This window comes from Caloenas nicobarica, chromosome 31 (assembly GCF_036013445.1).
Source record: "Caloenas nicobarica isolate bCalNic1 chromosome 31, bCalNic1.hap1, whole genome shotgun sequence".
NCBI lineage: Eukaryota > Metazoa > Chordata > Aves > Columbiformes > Columbidae > Caloenas > Caloenas nicobarica.
Window position 1 is genome coordinate 2,169,578 of NC_088275.1, and position 18,076 is coordinate 2,187,653.

Here is an 18,076-nt window from a genome sequence, read left to right on the forward strand (position 1 = left end):
CCCGTGCCCATGTCACCACAGCCCCCTCCTCCCCGTGGCCACCTCCGCGCTGTCCCCACGGTCCCCTCCTGCCCGGGTCCCCATCCTCTCTGGGGTACAGGCCACACTCCTCGGGGGTCCCTGCGCCTCCCACCGCGACCTTTTAGTTCGAGGGTTGGTTTAATTGCAGCGTTTTGATATTGAGACGTCAGCTCATGTCGCAAGGAGAGCTTTAATTACAGACGAGCTGCCGGCAATTAGCGCCCAGCAGCGGGACCCGGAGCCTGATAAGGGACAGGGACAAGGGGTGGCGGGGCTGGGGGGGGTCGCTCACCCGCACCCCCCAGCTGGGCACCCTGGTCCCGCTCGCCACCCTTGGGGTGCTGCTCCGTCTGTCCGTACCCCGTTAGGACGGTGGCCGCGGTTGCGCTGTCACCCTTTGTCACCCACGTCACCGCGGTGGCTGATCTCACGGCGAGGCCGCGGTCACGGCGCCGGTGCAGCCGCGGGATGGAGCCGGCGGGAGGGACGCTCGAGGCTCCTGTCCCCCCCGTTTCCGTGGGTGTCAGCCCCCAGCTGCCCCGCGTGGGGGTCCCCGGCAGGGCCGAGCCCCCCGCAGCCCCCTCCCGGCGCGGGCGTTGCGGCCGCTGCCGCAGCGGTGCCGGGCACGTCAGACAGGTTTTATGGCTTCTCTTCTCGGCAGAAACCGCTCGGCGAGAGAGGCTGAGCAAAAAGCATCGACCGCGGCGCGCCCCTCCCCCCCGCGCCGCTGCCCGCCCTTCCCCCGCCGCGCCCTGCGCCCCATCTTTGCATGGGTGGGGGCGCCCCATTGCCGTGCGCCCCGGCTGCGCGGTGCAGGGGGGGCCGTGTCCGCTGGGACCCCCGTGTAGGGATCTGGGGGATGTTGTGCCTGTGGGACCCCCATTTGCGGGGGGCGACACCCCCATATGGTGATGCTGGGAGCAACCGTGTCCCAAGGGACACCCATGCGGGCACATCCCCCCCCACAAGGATATTGGGGTCACGGTACCCTTTGGGACCCCCGTTCAGGGATTCCGGGGGGTGCCCGTCTCGCCGCCCCCCACCCCAGCGCCCTGTGCCTTTCCAGGTGAGTTCGGGGGGTCCCTGCGAGCACCCCCGGGTGGGCGTCAGGTCCGGGAGCAGCGGGGACCCCTGTCCTTGATGGGCGGGGGGGTTACTTGGTATGCGGGAGCCGCCGCCGGCTTCAAATCCCATCGACTTCCAATGAGCGATGCCATCAATAAAAGCTAATTGATGGCACGGCCGCTCCAAATCAGATTCCCCGTCCCCTGAATCGAATTGATGGCTCCGCGCCCCGCAGCAGCCACGGCAGAAATTGAATCTATTAAAGGAATCGGCTCCATTAGCCCGTCCCTTCTGTCTCGCAAAGCTCCCGGCCCCGGGGCTCCCCCGGCTCCCGTGCCAGCCCCCCCAACTCCCGCTGTCGCCCGCACCAGATGAGACGCTCAGGTGCCAGGACACCCAGGTTTTGTGGGGGGAGGGTGCCCGGGGACCCTCAGCGTGGGAGGTTTGTGCCCCACGGGGCAGCCCCGGGTGCTGCGGGCAGGTGGGAGTTAAACCCTGGGAAGCGGGGAAGGCGAAAAATTTATCGCCGGGAACAGAAAAAGGATGCGAAGCGGTAACAGGCAGCCCTGAGATGAAGGGGAGGATAAAGAGGCGGCGGGTCGTGCCGGCAGCCTGGGAGCCGCCGTGGTGGGAGGTGACGCGGTGGCACCGGTGTGGCCGTGTCCTGCCCTGCGCCCCGGTTTGTTGCTGGGACGGGGACAATGGGCGCGCCGTGGCACTGGGGTGACCCTGGGCACAAGCCCCTGGTCCCATGGTGGCTCCTGGCACCGGGTCCCCCCAGCGGTGCCGGGACAGGGGACATTGAGCATCCCGACAATTGCCACCATGCTGGGGTGAGGACGAGGCACCGCGGCCACCCCTGCGGCAGCTCAGGGCACCCAGGGTGGGACGTGGGGGCTGGTGGCCCCCCCAGATGGCTGGAAGGGAGGAGCACGTCCCCCCCAGGGACAGTGGGGCCCGTCCCTGCATGTCTCCCATGGGTGCAGAGCAGCAGCTGTCGCCCCCACCCAAGAGCCGCCGAGAGCATCCTGGAGATGGGAAATGGCTCCGTGTCACCATGGAAACGGGGCCACCAGCTCGCCATGCCAAGGGGACACACCGAGCCGAGGGGACACGAGCTCTGAGGAGCACCGGGCACCCCGGGGCCACCGCCACGGAGCCCGTCGCCCGCCGCGGTCCTGGCACCCGGCGGTCACGGGTGCGCGGTGCGATGGGATGTGACCCCGGTGGGGTGTCACCCCGGCTGGGTGCACCGCTGCGCCGGGGCCGGCGGTTCCCGGAGCAGCCGCCTGCAAACGCGCATCGTCAAGGTTATAATTTAGCAAAAAACGCTCAGCAGGGGTTTGGAGGGAGCCGGCCCGCGCCGGCTAATTAACCGGAGCACACACACCGAGCCCGCGCCTGCCATAGCAATGAGGGCATGGGCAGCGGGCGTGCCGGCTTGCGCCGGCGCGGCACACAGGGGGAAGGGGTGCAGGAGCCCCCCCAAACCCCTCGAGGATGGGCGCTGCATGCCGGGGATGGGTGCTGGCATTGCCGCAGCGGTAGCACATGGCAGCCCGGGCGCCAGTGGGTTTGTGCACCCAGGTCTATGCGCGCGGGCAGACGTATCCCCTGCTTGCGTCCGTCCGTCCATCCCTGCCTGCGTCCGTTTGCCCGTGCGCACACCAGGGTGCCGGCAGCGGCTTGGCAGGGCTGTGTCACCCCCCCCCCGAAAAATGCCGCTGTAATCCTGATGGACAATAATCACCGTAATCCTGCTGTGCCGGAGCCGGGATGGGCAGCGCTGCCCTTGCAGCGCAATTCTGCTGCCGGTGCTGCCTGTGCTGCGCGCACCAAGGGCCTGCGGTGCCAGAGCTCTGCCGCACGCCGGGGTCCCTTGTTGGGACCCCCCTGAGGCCCACAGGACCCCCAACGTGTGCGGGCAGGGCACTGGGTGCTAAACCTCCTGTCCTCTTGGTTTGAACAGGTTTAAACGGAGCTGGTTCCATCCCAGGGCTCGGGGACCCTCAGTGTCCTGCATCCGCGGGTGAGGTGGGTGCCCACCCAGGGCAGCATCACCCAAGGGTGCCTGGAGTGGGTGCTGCCAGGGTCAGCAGTGGGCCCTCGCTGCCTGTCTGTCCCCTCCGGGCATGTGTCCATGGGGGGACGGAGGGACCCCAGCACCCAGGGCTGGAGCTGCGGGTGCGATGCCCGGGGTGCAGGGGAGTCCCCGGGGGGCTCCCGCACGGGGGTCCCTCCTTTGCCAGGTCGTTTTGCTGGTCCCAGCCTGGGGACAGGGGTGGTCACGGGGACAGGCGGGTACCGGTGGCGCGGCCAGAATGGGCGCGGAATTCCACGCGCTGAATTACTTAGCGAGAAGCGGGAGGCGACGGTGACAGCTCGCGTTGGGGCAGGGGGACGCGCTGGCACCCGGGCGGGGGACCCGTCACCCAGGTGGGGTGACTGGGCTGCAGGGACGGGGCACCCGCCCCTCTGGAAGCCTTTTCTAAACGCTGCGCTACTAAAACCAGCCTGTGCCGGTGCGACGGCGGGTGCCGCATCCAACCTGATGAATATTTCAGGCCCTGAAATCTCCCGCGCCCGCATGTTTTATCCTTTATTACCCCCGCGCACTCTCCCCAATTAATTAGCTCGTTTGCTTCCCCAGCTTGCTGCGGCAGAGCCGGGTCACCGCGTGTGCGCAGCCACTGTCCCCAAGGCCAGGCTGGGGGGGTCACCGGGGGATGGATGGGGACGAGGGGACACCCATCCCCAGCTCTCCTTGGTCACCGAGGGCCCGCGGTTGCCCTGGCATTGTCACCTGCGTGGGGACAACCTGGCGCAGGACACAGCGTGGACCTGTCCTCGTCACCCCCATGTCACCAGTGTCGCCCGTTAGTGGCACAGCCACGTGGCACGAGGGGACCGCGCTATGGGGCCGTGGGAACCACCAGGACTTGGCCGCCGCCTGGGTGCCCAGGGCTGGTGCGATTTGGCACGGCGGAGCCGGGTTTCCGGCAAGGAGCCGCCCGGTGCCAAGGGCAGGGACCCTGCGGTTTCCTCCCCGCCGCGGTGCCGGGAGCCACGCGCGGCTTCACCCGGCGGCTCGGCTCGGAAGATGATGTCGATGTCCCGCCGCCCGGCGCAGCCGTGGCCGGGCTCTCCATGGCCTTGGCAATTAACCCTCCCCTGCACTCCCGTGCCAGCGAGCTTTGCGGCAATTAACTCAAGCCACTGAGGTGCTAATTAACGAATTGCCCCCGTGTTCACCCCCAGCCTCCCCACGGCACGAGGCGGCTCTGGCTGGCCCGGTGGCTCGCCGGGAGGTGACCTGGTGGCCGGTGGCACCGCCACCCATCGGCATCTCCTCTGTGCCACGTCCCCGCTGCCATCGCCCCAAATCAGCCCTGGGAGGTCCCCGGGGACGTCCCCAGCGCCGAGGGTCCCCCCGTTTCCCCAGGCGTGGGTGGGCTCAGCACCCCGCGTCCTCCCCGCGGCGACGCTCGCCCGGTGTTTGCCGAGACGCTGACGCGGCGCGACCATCCGTGAGGCCTTCATTCAAATTTAAAGACCAGCGTGGTGATAAAAAGAAAAAGGAAGAAAGGGGCAGCGAGGAGCAGGGCGGCAGCGAGGGCGGTGGCGTGGCCGAGCACCGGCGCGGGGCTGCCCGGTTTGTGCGGCGAAACGCTGCCAGGAGGAGCTGGCGGGAACCGGGGGATGCTCGGCTTGGCACGGACGTGCTGGCACCGCCGGGTACCCGCTCCCTGAGGCCGGGTCCCGTGGCCCCGCCGCGCCGGCCGCCCGCTCCGCGTGGCGTTAGCGTGTTCTTGCCGTGTCTGGCTGGCCACGTGCCGGCACCCGCGCCCGCCGGCGGGTCGGGAGCCCTGAGCTCAGCACATTCGGGGCCGCGTAGGTGTGGCTGGTGAATATTTCATGCCCGCGCGTTCGCCGAGCTCTTTCTTGGTTACACTCCTGTCTCCCTCCCCGCGCTCTCGCCATGTTTATTTATTTAATGAATTATTTATCGGCTCTCGCTCGGCTGGGCGCTGCTCCGCCGCTGCCCCCCGCCTCCCATCGGCTTCCCCCCCACCCCGGCGCGATGATTTATTGAATGCCGGCTCTGCTCCGCGGTTGCGACACGCTGTCACAGGAAGCCGCGGTTAAATATTAACCAGGGCAGGCGAAGCGGGGAACGCGCGGCCGGCGGGACCCCCACGGCCACCGCGGCCACCAGCCGCTCCGCCGGGGGGGACTTTTCTCCGGTTCCCCCCTTGCTTTGAAGCAGAAACCCGCTGGATCTCAGCGCAAGGTGGAGGAGATGGGGGCGCACGGGAATTTGGGGACACCGCGGTTGCTTCGTGTCCCAGCCCTCCCGGAGAGCTCGAGGCCGCTCGTGTCCTCCTGAGAGCGAAGCCACCAGTGTCCCCTGGCTGTCCCCACCGCAGACCTGCTGCGGTCGGCAAAATGCAGCCAAGCCCCCCCCCGCCATGTGCCGGCTGCCGCGAATGTCCCCAGGCCCCAGGGGACGGTGCTGTCACCCGCACGTGGGCGCACATCGTGATGCTCGGGGTGCGTTTTCCTGCCCCGCGGGAGCACCCGCCACGGCCCCGCACATCGAGGTGTCCCCCCCGCCTCCCCGGCGAGCGCGGTGGCACGCGGGTGCCGGCGGCAGCGTTGCCACGAGCCGTGGGGGGGGGTTCCCGTGTGGAGGTGTGTGTTGCCATGGGTTTGCCGAGCCACGGCGTTTCCATGGCGGCAGCGCGGTGCTGCGGGGCCCTGCCAGAGGTGCGCAGCCCCCCAGGGATGCCACAGCACCGGGAGCGACCCGCCGCCGCCGTCACCACCACCGCCCCCCGGCACCGGGGCGCCCCTGCAGCCCCCCCGCCGCTGCCGCCCCCCCAGGGCAGCCAGAGCCCTTTTCCACGTGTTGTGTTTTCTTCACTTCGCTTCTCCGGATGAATAATTAATAGAGGCTTTTTTGGTCCTGCGGGCCCGTCCGCCGGCCCCCTCCCCCTTCCTGGCAGGGCTCTGGTGGGGGCTTGGCCCCCCGGAGCCGCCGGTGCAGATGGGCGCTTGGGGGGCTGTGCCATGGGCATCACCGCCGCTGGGACCCCCATGGCACTGAGTGGGACCGGGGGGGCCTCAGACCGGCCACCACCGGCCTCGTCCCCCTCCGTGGGCTGGGGCAGCATCCGCACGTCCAGAGGGTCCTTGGGGAGCCCAAAAAGTGGCCATGAGGGGGGAACAGCTGCGCTCCCACCCTGAGCTCCCCTGGGAGATCCGGGGAGCCGGGACACCCCCCAACCTCGGCACTGGGCAGCAGACGCCGCGAGCCCAGGGCCACACGGTGCCACCTGCCCCGCGCCGCCCCGACCACCCCGGTGGGAGCTGCCAGGGCCGGCTCAGCCAGCCCAGCCGCGGTTTCCAGAGCCTCCCCGTTGCGTTCACAAACTCCTCCGGCTGCCAAATCTCCGGGTCATGTGTGAAAGCCGGCGCTGGCAGAGCCGGGGCCGGCGTGTCGGTGCTGGCAGCATCGCGCACGCTGGGGTGTTGCGCCCATGCGGGGAGCTCGCTCCCAGCCAGCCGCGTGTGCTCGTGTGCACACACGTGTGCTGGGGCGGGGATCACCTGGCACACGGGACCGCCGGGCGGTGCCGCATGGCAGTTGCTAAGGGATCTTGCCGAGGACGGGCGGCTGGCGCTGGCACAATCCCTTGCCGCGTGGCCAGGGGGGACCGGTGCCCCTGTAGGATCCACTGGCCCCGTGGCCACCACTGTCCACCCTCCTGCCAGGGGGTCCCCAGGGTGAGCAAACCACCCCACAAACACGTGTGACCCCCACGGCACCGGCAGCAGCAGCGCCAGGACCCCATGGGGCACTGAGCCCCCACCCCCGGCTCTGCCAACCGCATGGGGGCTGCTGCCCCCACCGCCAGCGTGACCCGGGTGTCCGTGGGACCTGGCACTGGTGCCCCCACCCAGCTGGGTCCCAGTGACACCTCAATGTCAGTGGGACGCAGCCGCGGTGCCCCCGCCTGCAGGGCTCCTGGCGAGACCCCAGCGTTTGGTGGGACATGGCGCTGGTCCCCATGAAAGTAGCGGTGACACCCCAATGGCAGCGGGACCTGATGTCGGTGCTCCCACCTGGGAGGGTCCCGGTGAGACTCCAATATCAGCAGAACCCCACCCAAATAATCCCACCCACAGGGGTCCCGGTAAGACCCCAATGTCAGTGGGACCCAGCCCCGGTGTCCCCACCCACGGGGGTCCCGGTGAGACCCCAATGTCAGCGGGACCCAGCCCCAGTGTCCCCACCCACGGGGGTCCCGGTGAGACCCCAATGTCAGTGGGACCCAGCCCCGGTGTCCCCACCCACGGGGGTCCCGGTGAGACCCCAATGTCAGCAGAACCCAGCCCCGGTGTCCCCACCCACGGGGGTCCCGGTGAGACCCCAATGTCAGTGGGACCCAGCCCCGGTGTCCCCACCCGCGGGGACGCGCAGCCCAAGCCCGGCGCGGCCGCAGCCCCCGCCGCCCGGTGCCGTCGCCGGTGCCGATGCCGGTGCCGGTGCCGGTGCCGATGCCGGTGCAGGCGGCCCCGGGGCGGTGGCGGGCGCGCGCGCGGGGGCGCGGCGGCGGCGGGCACGCGCGGGGCGGAGCTGGGCGCCGGGGGCGCGGGGCGCGGGCGGCTCCGGTTCTCCATTCATTGGGATCGCGGCGGGTTCCGCGGCGGCGGCGGCAGGATGGCTGCTCGGTTACCGGTGCTCCTGCCTCTGCTCCCGCTGCTGCTGCTGCTGGCCCGGGGGCCACCGGGGGCCCTGGGCAACCGGCACGCCGTGCACTGGAACAGTTCCAACCTGCAGTGAGTGCGGGGCGGGCACCGGGCCGCGCGGGGGAGGCCGCCGGTACCGGCCCCGGGAGGCGGGGGGGGTGTCCCCGGGGTCGGGCGGGGCGGGGGGCGCCCCTGGGAAGGACGCGGCGGGGACGTGCCGGGGATGGCGGGGAGGGGGGCGCGGCGACACCGGGTTGGGGGCGCGCACACCGGGACTGCGGGACCCCCCCGGTGCCGGTGTGCGGGCGGGGCTACCGGGCAGCCCGGTGCGCTGCCCCTCCCGGCTCCGCACCTCGCCCTGCCCGCGGAGGCGGCGGCCGCTCCCGGGGATGGGGGGGGGGGGCAGCCGCCCGGCCGGCCCGACCCGACTTGCGGCGGCGGTTCGGGGCCCCGGGGCCGCGCTACCGGGTGGGGCGCGGGGCTCCCGGGGCGGGCGCGGCTGGGTCCGGTGGTACCGGGGGTGGGTGAGTCCCCCTCTCCCTGACAGCGCTGACCCGCCCCGCGGTGGGCACCGGGGTGTCGCGGGAAGGGCACAGCCGGGTCCCCCCGGTGCGGCGGCCACCGGGGAGCGGGTCCCGCTGCGGCGCCCCCGCCGCCAGACGCGCCCCCCGCCTGTCTGGGAGCGGCACCGGCGGCGGGGGGGGGGGGCGCGCAACGGGTGCCCGTTTCTTCCCTCCCGCTCCGGTGGGCAGCGGTTCCATCCCTGGGGCTTGTGGGGGCGATGCGGGGGATGCAGGCGGAGGTGCGGAAATTGGCGTCGCACCCACGGCCACCGGGAGCGGAGCCACCGGGAGCGGAGCCACCGGGAGGTCGTTGGTCACGGACCCGCCGCACGTTCCTCACGCTGGGGGCTGCACCCTCACCTGCCCGGGGGGGGCGTGGGGTGCGTGGCACCCACAGCGGGGGCTGGCACGGGGGGGCACGGGGTGACCATGGGCACAGCCAGGGTGGGCTCCTCCCGGGGCTGCGCGGCCACGGCGGGTCCGTGGACCCCCCCACGGAGACCGAGGGGCTGCGCCCGCTGCCGTCGCCCGTCTCGCCTTCCCTCGGCGCGAATGCTCAGGGGTGTGGCGGGGACGTGCGTCCAGCCGAAGCATCCTCCGGTACCCACCAGTGTCGGGGCTCCCCCCACCCTGCACCCCTTTGTGTGGGGAGGGAGCGTTCCCCTCCCCTCAAGCTCCTTCCCCTCCCATTGCGATTGTGTTGGCAGGCGGAAGCCTGGGCCCCATAAATTGTGCGTGTGTGCGACGTGCCGAGGCGCAGCACAATGGCGAGGCGCCCGGCTCGCCCTCTGCGCCCCGTTTCTCCGACCGGACCCCGCACACCCACCGGCCTCGTCCCCGTGCCGTGACATTGCCGGGACCGCGGCGGGTGGGAGACTCCCACCCCCGCACCGTGACCAAGGGGCCGCTTCTCCCCACCCCATCGCCGTGACCGGGCGCTGCCCCGGCACCTCCCGGGGGACGGGGCGGAGGGGGTGCCGGCGGTGCCCCCCGCCGTGCCAAACCGGGGGTGTCGCAGCCAGACACCCACACCCGCTTGCGCACGCGTCGCTGGCACGGCTGCGAGCGTCCGGCTCGGGGCACGGGCGTCGTGGTGGGGGCGGCTGCGGCAGAGACGTGTCCCGGGGACTCCGGAGCACCGATATTTATTGTTAGGCAGTGCGGCAGCTCGGCCGCAATTATAGCCGCACGGCAAAGTGTCTGGATTAGATAAATTATGGGGGGAATTAGGCTCCCTGGGCCGCAGCCTGCAAATCCCAGCAACCCCGCTGCAATCAGAGTGATAAACAAGCCCAATGTGGCCCCGCGGGGCTCTCTGCGGAGGGGGGCGATGCCGGCAGGCTCAGCTGCGGGCGCTCCCTTGGGGGCTGCGCCGGGCACCCCAAAAAATTGATTGCATCTCCCGCCACGCCGCTCAGTGCACCCCTCGGCGGGAAGACGGGGCGAGGGGGCACCCAAGGGAGCCCACCCGCAGCACGCGGGGTCCACGCGGTGCCTCGGGGAGCAGGGGGCTGGTGGCGGGTTGTCCCCTTGGGCGCGTGGGCGTGCTCCTCCTGTCCCCCGGCTGTTGGGGATGGCCGGTGGTGCCGGCGGGTGCTGATGGCAAAGCCTGGGGGAGGCGTGAAGGTGGGATCGCAGGTGCCGGCTCCCGCTCCAGTTGTTGGTCCGGCTGCGCTTTCCGTCTGTCCATCGTTGACACCGGTTGCAGGCGGCGAGTCCCAGGGGTGCGGGATGGTCCTTGGCCGGTCTCTGTCCTTTGCTCCCAAGTCCTGGTGGCACAGGGCAAAGGTGCCAGGTGGCCACGTCCCACCCAGCGATGGCATTCGGGGGGGCTGCGTCCCTGTGGTGCCCCATGGTGTGGGGCTGGGGGCTCCGAGGGGTGTCCCCAGCCGGGCTGGGCCCTGGCGTGCCGATGCCACCTCCCTGCTGGGTGGTGCCAAGGTGGGGACAGCAGTTTGTCCCCGTGCATGGGCACAGGCATGGCCAACTCCCCCCAGCGCTGCCGCGGCCCCCAGGAACCCCCCAGAGTGGGCGCAGGGGGGCCCAAGGGTGCTGGTGCCATGGGGGGGACAGAGGGGGTGGCCGTAGCTGGGGGTACGTGGGGCGCTGGTGCCCGGGTGAAGCAGGCGGGTCGGCGCCCCCCCAGCCGCCGGCGCCGCCGCCACGCTCGCCTCTTCAAGGCGGCTTTTATCTGGCTGACTTTGTGTTGCAGGCGGCGAGAGCCGGAGCTCTCGAGAGCCCTCGTGCCGAGCGGCCTCTCCCGGGGGAGCGTCTCGCACCGGAGAGGAGCCGCGTCCCCGCTCTGCGCCTGCCGGGGGGGCTGGGACACCCGGACTCCTGGGTCCTCTGCAGCTGTCGGACCCCAACACCGGGGCTGTGCCGGGCTGGATGCTTCATCTCAGCCGCTGGCACCCACCGGGGCGGGGACGGCATCACCCGCGCCAGGAGGGATGCCCTTGCCCTGGAGGTTACGGGGGGCATCCAGCAGGAGGCGCTGCGGGGCAGTTGTGCCCCCCGAGGGGCAATTCTGCCCCGTCCTGTGTCCGGCTGCGGGGCTGGAGGTGGGGAAGGTGTGGATTACACCTCTGGGTGGCTAATTACCGGGGGCTGTGGTGTCACTGGTTGGGCTGGGGGGCTCCACCACCCCCTGCCCGCTGTGGGACACAGAGCCCGTGGCCACCCATGGGTGCTGGCGCTTGCTGGGGGGCAGAAGGTGCCGTGTCCCGTGAGTCACCGTGCCGGGTGGCACCGAGCCCCGCCGGTGCCACCAGAGCCCGGGGGGGTCCTATGGGAAAAGGGGCCGCGGCGTTGGGGTGCACCAGGGCCACCCGCTCCTGCCCGGGCTGCTAATTGAGTCACTGGTTGCGGATTGATGGTTTAATTAAAACCCAATTAGGAACCTCATTGATCTTGTTAGCAAAGCGGGAAGGTACGAGATTTAGCGGGGATTAGAGGGATCGCGCGGCCGTCAATAGGGACGGGGGGTGCGGGGGCACCTGTTGGGTGGGTTTAGGGGTCCCGGGGTGCTTGGGGAGCGCTGTGCACATCACCCCGCGGTGGGCGCTGCCATGTGGCACCGCGGAGCCTTCGTGTCCCCGGAGAGCAGCCCCTGGTCACCCCAGGAGCCCCGATTCCCCGATTCGGGGGTGGTGGTGGCGGCGGGGACGCCGTGTGCCGGCGATGCCTTTTGCGGCTGCGCCAGGCGAGTCGGGGGGAAGGACGGGGATGCTGGGGCGGGGGGGCCGTGCCGTGGCACCGTGCCACCCGTGCGCGTGGGCCGCGTCGCAGGCGCTGTCTGCCGAGCCAGCGCGCGTGTGCGCGGCCGTCTGGGCGTCGGGACCGCGCAGCGCTGCCTGCGTGGGGAGGGCTGGCACATGGCAGCGGGGGACACGCCAGCCTGAGCCGCGCGTGGCCCCGGCGGCTGAGCCGCGGGCGGCGGGTCTGTCTGTCCCTCCGTCCGTCGGGGCGGACCGAGCGCGGCGATGGATGCGCCTTCGCCTCTCGCCGTGGCGCGGGGTGACTGGAAGGGGACGGCGTAAATCAATGGCACTTTTTTGTTCCCCGGCTGATCGATGGGCCCCGGATGTGCCGAAAGGGCGAAGCTGCCAGAACCAAACAAAGGGCCTGGCTGGGGTTGGGGGGCTGGCGTCCACCCTGGCCCCCCGGTGCCGGGGGCCACCGTGCCGTCACCCACACCAGGTGACACCCCGTATTGCCCCGGTCCTCACCACTGTTGCCACCAACATGGGATGCTGAGCTCCGGCCCTGCCGCCCTCCCGGCCTTTCCGGCGACACGGGGACGAGTCCGGTCCCCCCCCGTGTCGCCACCGCCGGGGCGTGCTGCAGTGCACCAGGCGCTCCCTCGCAGCACGCGGCGCTCAGCCCGCATTTATGGCAGCAGATGGGAGCGGAGCGGCCGCCCCGCTCACCGGCAGCCGCGGTTTGCCAGGTAGCCGGGGGTCCTGCCGGTGCGGGGCCGGTGGGCGCCGAGCCCGGGCTGTGCTGGGGAGGGCTCTGCCAGGGGACATCCATCTGCCCAGCGCCGACAGGCTGCTGGAAGGTACCACTGGCTTTGCAAAGCCCTGCTCTAAAAATGCAGTCGTGCAGAAGTGATGCTGCCCGTTCCGCTCCCGCGATTAACCCTTCGGGCGCTGCTGGATCCCGCCGGGCCCCGCTGGCCGTACCGCGGCTACCGGAGCTCGGGAGGCCGGGGGGGTCCATCCTGAGCCGGGTCACCCGGCGCTGGGACTTTCCAACAGCCGCAGGGACTGTGCCCGCTCTGGGGTGGGTGGCGGTGGCCGTAAAAGGCTGAGCCCCTCGCCCTGGGTGCCTGTTCCCGTCCTCCTCCCCAAAAGCAGCGCCCGTGCGCTCCCCGCGTGCCCCGGTGGCAGCATCGCGGACTCGGGGACATCCGGCTGCCGGCGGTGCTGCCCTGTGCCCCCGGGGCTGGCGGCGACGGCGCAGGAGCCCAGGGTGGCGGTGACACCGGTGCGTCCCCTGGCTGTGCCCAGGCCGCGGTGGCCACGTGGCTCTGGCTGTTTGGGGCCGTTCTACCAGCTTGGGGGGTTAATCTGATGTCCGCGAGCTCCTGGCACGTGGTGGCGGCCGGTGACATCCACGGTGGTCACCGCCACGAGGTCCCAGCCCCCACGGCACCTCCTGAGGTCCCCGGCGTCACCGTGCCGGTGCGCCCCAGCCCTCGGTGCCCTGTGGGGCAGCGCTCGGCTCGTTAGCGAGGCTGTTTATCAGCACCCACGCTTCTTAATGAGCCCCAGAGCAGGGTCCCGGGGAGGGACACGTGTGTGCCGCACACCGGCTGCTACGGGGGGGTTACAACTGCCTGGCACCCCAGGACACGGGGCCGGGTGTCACTCCCATAGGGTGCAGAATCCCGGGGGCCGCGATTCCTCCGTCCCTTTGCTCCCCCGGCACAGCCACAGCCCACTCGTGGTGAACACCCATTGCCGGCACCCACCGCCGTGTGGGGCAGCCGGCTCGGGGCGCGCTGGCGTCCCAGCCCCGCGTCCTGCACCGGCTTAATTGCAATTTTCTCCTCGGGGCCATTTCTTTAATAACAAGCCTTTTTCTCCCCCCTCACCCCCTCCGCTTCCAGCCACATCAAAGGGGGAAGATGAAAGGTCCCGGCGCCCCGCGGAGCGAGGGGTGGCTGCCTCAGCACCTTCTGCCACCGGAGTTGCCCGGTGGCCGGCGGGTGCCGGGCTGGGCTGGGAATAGCGGCTGCGCGGCGAGGGAGGTGCCGCGTGGGCCCCACAGGTGACAAGTTTTGCCGTCGGTCCCCGGTGCCACCGCTTGGATCCTCCCTTTGCCAGTGGACGCCGGGTCCTTGTTGGGGTCTCTCGGTGGCACCCGGGGTGCTGCGGGTCCTGGCGCGGTGCCGGGGCTCCCCAAACCGCGCCGGGGGCGGTTGGGCAGGGTGGGGCGTCCGCATGCGCGGCCCTGCCGGGGAGACCCGGGGAGCTGGTTCTGCTGCGGGCGGGGTGCTGGGGACCCTCCCGTCGGGTGAGGGGACCCCGAGTGCTGCGCCTGGGGGTTGCAGACCCGGGTTTGCCAAACCAGGCGGGGAAAGGGGTGCCGAGCCGGAGCGATGCGCCGCGGTGGAGCCTGGTTGCCACGGTCAGCGTCCCGGGGGAGCCGAGTCCCCAAATGCGGCTGGGGGGCCACATCGGCACCAGCGATGCCGAGTGAGATCCGGTGCCGCCACGGCAGCTCGGTTGCGGAGCCAGCGGCCTCGCAGCGCCGATTGGTAATTAATTGGCAGGAGCAGTGGGTCAGCGCGGCGGTGAGGATTAACCACGGCCGGGATTTCCATCGGGCACGGATTAGGAGCCAGCGGAGCCTCTCCCGAGTGGATCTGAGGGGATTGCCGCTCCTAATCAATGTAAATGAGGCTCCCCCAGGGCCACCCTTTACGGCATTAACGAACTAACGGGATTAGCCGGAGCAAGGGGGAGAAATCCCCCGGCTGAGCCGCGGCGCGTGGCGGGTGGGTTGGCTCCAGGCTGGGGGGCCCCGGGGGCCCCCGTGCACACAGGCTGGGTGGCGAGGACCAGGGGCTGCATCCCACGGGGTCCCCGGTGCCTTCGGGCCGTCGGGCTGGGTCGGTCTGTCTGTCCTGCTGCGTCTGTCCCCTCCTCGAGGTCGCTGGCACGTTCCCACGTGACGTGGCACCCGTAGCATCCGTCCCTGGCAGTGTCCCCCGCACCGCGCCAGCCCGTGCCCCCCGGGACAGCAACGCCCTCCCTGGGGCTGAGGTTGCACGGTGCCGGGGGGGTCCCGTTTGTTGGGAGCTCCAGATAGAGGTTGAGCAGGGAGATACCGTCATTCTCCTGGGATGTGACCATTCTCCAGCCTCCGTGTCCCTTGCGAGGAGGGTGACAGCGTTTGGGAAGGTCCAGGGGGTGTCCCTGACCCCCACATTTCCTCCCCCACTTCTCGCAGCCTCCGGCGGGAGGGCTACACGGTGCAGGTGAACGTCAACGACTACCTGGACATCTACTGCCCGCACTACAACGCCTCGGTGCCCGAGCACCGGCTGGAGCAGTACGTGCTGTACATGGTGAACGCCGAGGGTTACCGCACCTGCAACACCAGCCAGGGCTTCAAGCGCTGGGAGTGCAACCGGCCCCACGCGCCCCACAGCCCCATCAAGTTCTCGGAGAAGTTCCAGCGGTACAGCGCCTTCTCGCTGGGCTACGAGTTCCGCGCCGGGCAGGAGTATTACTACATCTGTACGTGGGGTGGTGGAGAGGGACCCCTCCAAATGCAGCATCCCCCCTCCTCCAAATGCAGCATCCCCCCCCCAAATGCAGCATCCCCCCTCCTCCAAATGCAGCATCCCCCCTCCTCCGAATGCAGCATCCCCCCTCCTCCAAATGCAGCATCCCCCCCCCAAATGCAGCATCCCCCCTCCTCCAAATGCAGCATCCCCCCCCCGCTAAATGCAGCATCCCCCCTCCAAATGCAGCATCCTCCCCCCATGCAGCATCCCCCCTCATCACCCATGTCCCACCTGAGCTGGTCCCCACCCTGGCCAGGACCCCCCATATTGACCCCCCATATCAACCGTCCCGGCTGGGTGGCTGCACCCTGAGCTGAGGGATGGGGGTGCGGGGTGGATGGGGGTGTGTAGGGAGGGTTGGGGGTGCAGGGGGGGTCGTGATGTGAGGAGGAGATGGGGGTGTGGGGGAGCAAGATGGAGATGTGGGTGCTGGTGCAGGATGGGGGTGCCAGATGGGGATATGGGGGCAGGGGGTGCTGATGTAGGATGCAGGAGCGGGGTTAAAGGGGCGCTGATGCAGGTGCAAAAATCAGGGTGCTGGTGCAGGATTGGGGTGTAGGGTGTTGCTGCAGGGTTGAGGTGCTGGTGCAGGGTTGGGGTGCTGGTGCAGGAGGGGGTGCAGGGTGCTGGTGCAGGGTTGGGGTGCCGGTGCAGGATTGGGGTGCTGGTGCAGGATTGGGGTGTAGGGTGTTGCTGCAGGGTTGGGGTGCTGGTGCAGGATTAGGGTGCTGGTGCAGGATGGGGTGCAGGGTGCTGGTGCAGGGTTGGGGTGCTGGTGCAGGATGGGGTGCAGGGTGCTGGTGCAGGATTAGGGTGCTGGTGCAGGATGAGGTGCAGGGTGCTGGTGCAGGGTTGGGGTGCTGGTGCAGGATTAGGGTGCTGGTGCAGGGTTGGGGTGCTGGTGCAGGATGGGGTGCAGGGTGCTGGTGCAGGGTTGGGGTGCTGGTGCAGGATGGGGTGCAGGGTGCTGGTGCAGGATTAGGGTGCTGGTGCAGGATGAGGTGCAGGGTGCTGGTGCAGGGTTGGGGTGCTGGTGCAGGATTAGGGTGCTGGTGCAGGGTTGGGGTGCTGGTGCAGGATGGGGTGCAGGGTGCTGGTGCAGGGTTGGGGTGCTGGTGCAGGAGGGGGTGCAGGGTGCTGGTGCAGGGTTGGGGTGCTGGTGCAGGATGGGGTGCAGGGTGCTGGTGCAGGATTGGGGTGCTGGTGCAGGATGGGGTGCAGGGTGCTGGTGCAGGATTGGGGTGCTGGTGCAGGATGGGGTGCAGGGTGCTGGTGCAGGATTGGGGTGCTGGTGCAGGATGGGGTGCAGGGTGCTGGTGCAGGATTGGGGTGCTGGTGCAGGATGGGGTGCAAGGTGCTGCTGCAGGTTCAGCTTTGGGGTGCAGCACAGGGGTGCTGCTGTGTCCCCCCAGGCAGGGCCAGACCCCAACATACCCAAACCCACGGAGCCTCCAGGTTCCCAGGGTTGGGGTCACCCGCTCCGGAGCCCCCCCAGCCCTCTCTTGCCTTGCAGCAACGCCGACGCACAACCACCGCCGGGCCTGCCTGAAGATGAAGGTGTTCGTGTGCTGCGCCTCCAGTAAGTGCCCCCCGCGCCCTCCCCGGGGGCGGCGGGTCCCCCATCCCTCCCGGGGGGGCTGCAGCGTGAGGTGGCCAGGGAGCCTGATTTCCCCCCACCCCGTCCCCTCTCTCCCTCTTGCAGCGTCGCACTCCGGCGAGAAGCTGGCGCCCACCCTGCCGCAGTTCACCCTGCGGCCCGAGGTGAAGATCGAGGACCTGGGTGAGTCGGGCAGAGCCCCCCCCAGCCCCATATCCCCCCCCCGCCGCCGCCGCCACCCACGGGGCAGCCCCAGCCGTGGGGTGGGGGGTCGGGAGCCGCCGCGGTGCCGCCCTCACCCCGTTGCTCTTCCCCGCAGAGAACTTCAACCCGGAGATGCCCAAGCTGGAGAAGAGCATCAGCGGCACCAGCCCCAAGCGGGAACACTTGCCCTTGGCCGTGGCCGCCGCGTTCTTCCTCATGACGCTGCTGGCCTCCTAGCTCCCGGTGCCGGCGGGGGACCCCCCACCCCGGCTGGGGAACCAGCGCGGGACCACGCAGCCGCTCCTCACTACCCCGCCGCCAGCCGGAGAGCCGCCCCGCGGGGCAGGGGGCTGTGACACCCCGGTCCCGGCGGGGACCGATGGCCACGGCTGCCAGGACGCGGCTCGGTGCTGCCACGGGCACCACGCCTTCCGCCGACACCGTCCCCTGCTGGGGGGGCAGCGCTGGACTGGGGAGCCCGGTGAGGGCAGGGACCCCCCCCGAGCTGTACATACCTATATAGAGATCTATACATACTGTACAGAGAGCGACTATAGAGATATATCTATACTGTACCATAGGCAGCGGCGCCAGCCCCGGGCTGGCTTGTACATAGTCAAACGTGTTGGATTTTCCTCGTCTTCCGTGAAGACCCGACCTATGCAAACGCACAGACACTTTTTGGGGAAAAACAAAACAAAACGAAACAAAAAAAACAAACTCGACCTTTTTTTCAAGTGCTTTGGCTGGTGATTTTCATATTCTGCTCTTAGTCTATTAAAAAAAAAATAATAAAAGGATAAAAAAAACAACAACGGAGCTCTGTCACGGTGGCGTGCGGCGCTCCTGGTCATCGGCCAGCCCTGCGCTCTGGCACGGGGGGGTTTGGCTGGGGTGGGGGGTCCGGTGAGGGCAGCAAGCGTCAGGTGCCGAACTTCACCGCGTCACGGGCACGATGGCTCCGGTCACGGGTTTGGTGCCACTGGCAGCGAGGGCACCTGGGGGACGTGGGGTGCGTCCCCCCACTGGCTCTGCTTCCCACTGACCCCCTGGCACCGGCACGGATGGGGGGCA

General features: G+C 69.8%; 2 protein-coding genes across 2 annotated transcripts; both read left to right on the plus strand.

Moving 5' to 3' along the window:
* Nucleotides 1–1,999: 1,999 nt before the first annotated feature.
* On the plus strand, nucleotides 2,000–6,027 carry LOC135999939 (collagen, type I, alpha 1a-like). Its single transcript, XM_065653514.1, has 4 exons — nucleotides 2,000–2,396; nucleotides 3,968–4,285; nucleotides 4,345–4,981; nucleotides 5,514–6,027. Exons 1-4 carry the CDS (start codon nucleotides 2,000–2,002, stop codon nucleotides 6,025–6,027), a joined length of 1,866 nt encoding a protein of 621 aa, XP_065509586.1.
* A 1,495-nt stretch (nucleotides 6,028–7,522) lies between these two features.
* Nucleotides 7,523–17,765, plus strand: EFNA3 (ephrin A3). Its single transcript, XM_065653774.1, has 5 exons — nucleotides 7,523–7,929; nucleotides 14,862–15,151; nucleotides 16,715–16,780; nucleotides 16,904–16,981; nucleotides 17,118–17,765. The coding sequence occupies exons 1-5, from the start codon at nucleotides 7,523–7,525 to the stop codon at nucleotides 17,237–17,239; spliced, it is 963 nt and encodes a 320-aa protein (XP_065509846.1). The 3' UTR covers nucleotides 17,240–17,765.
* The last annotated feature ends 311 nt before the right edge of the window (nucleotides 17,766–18,076 follow it).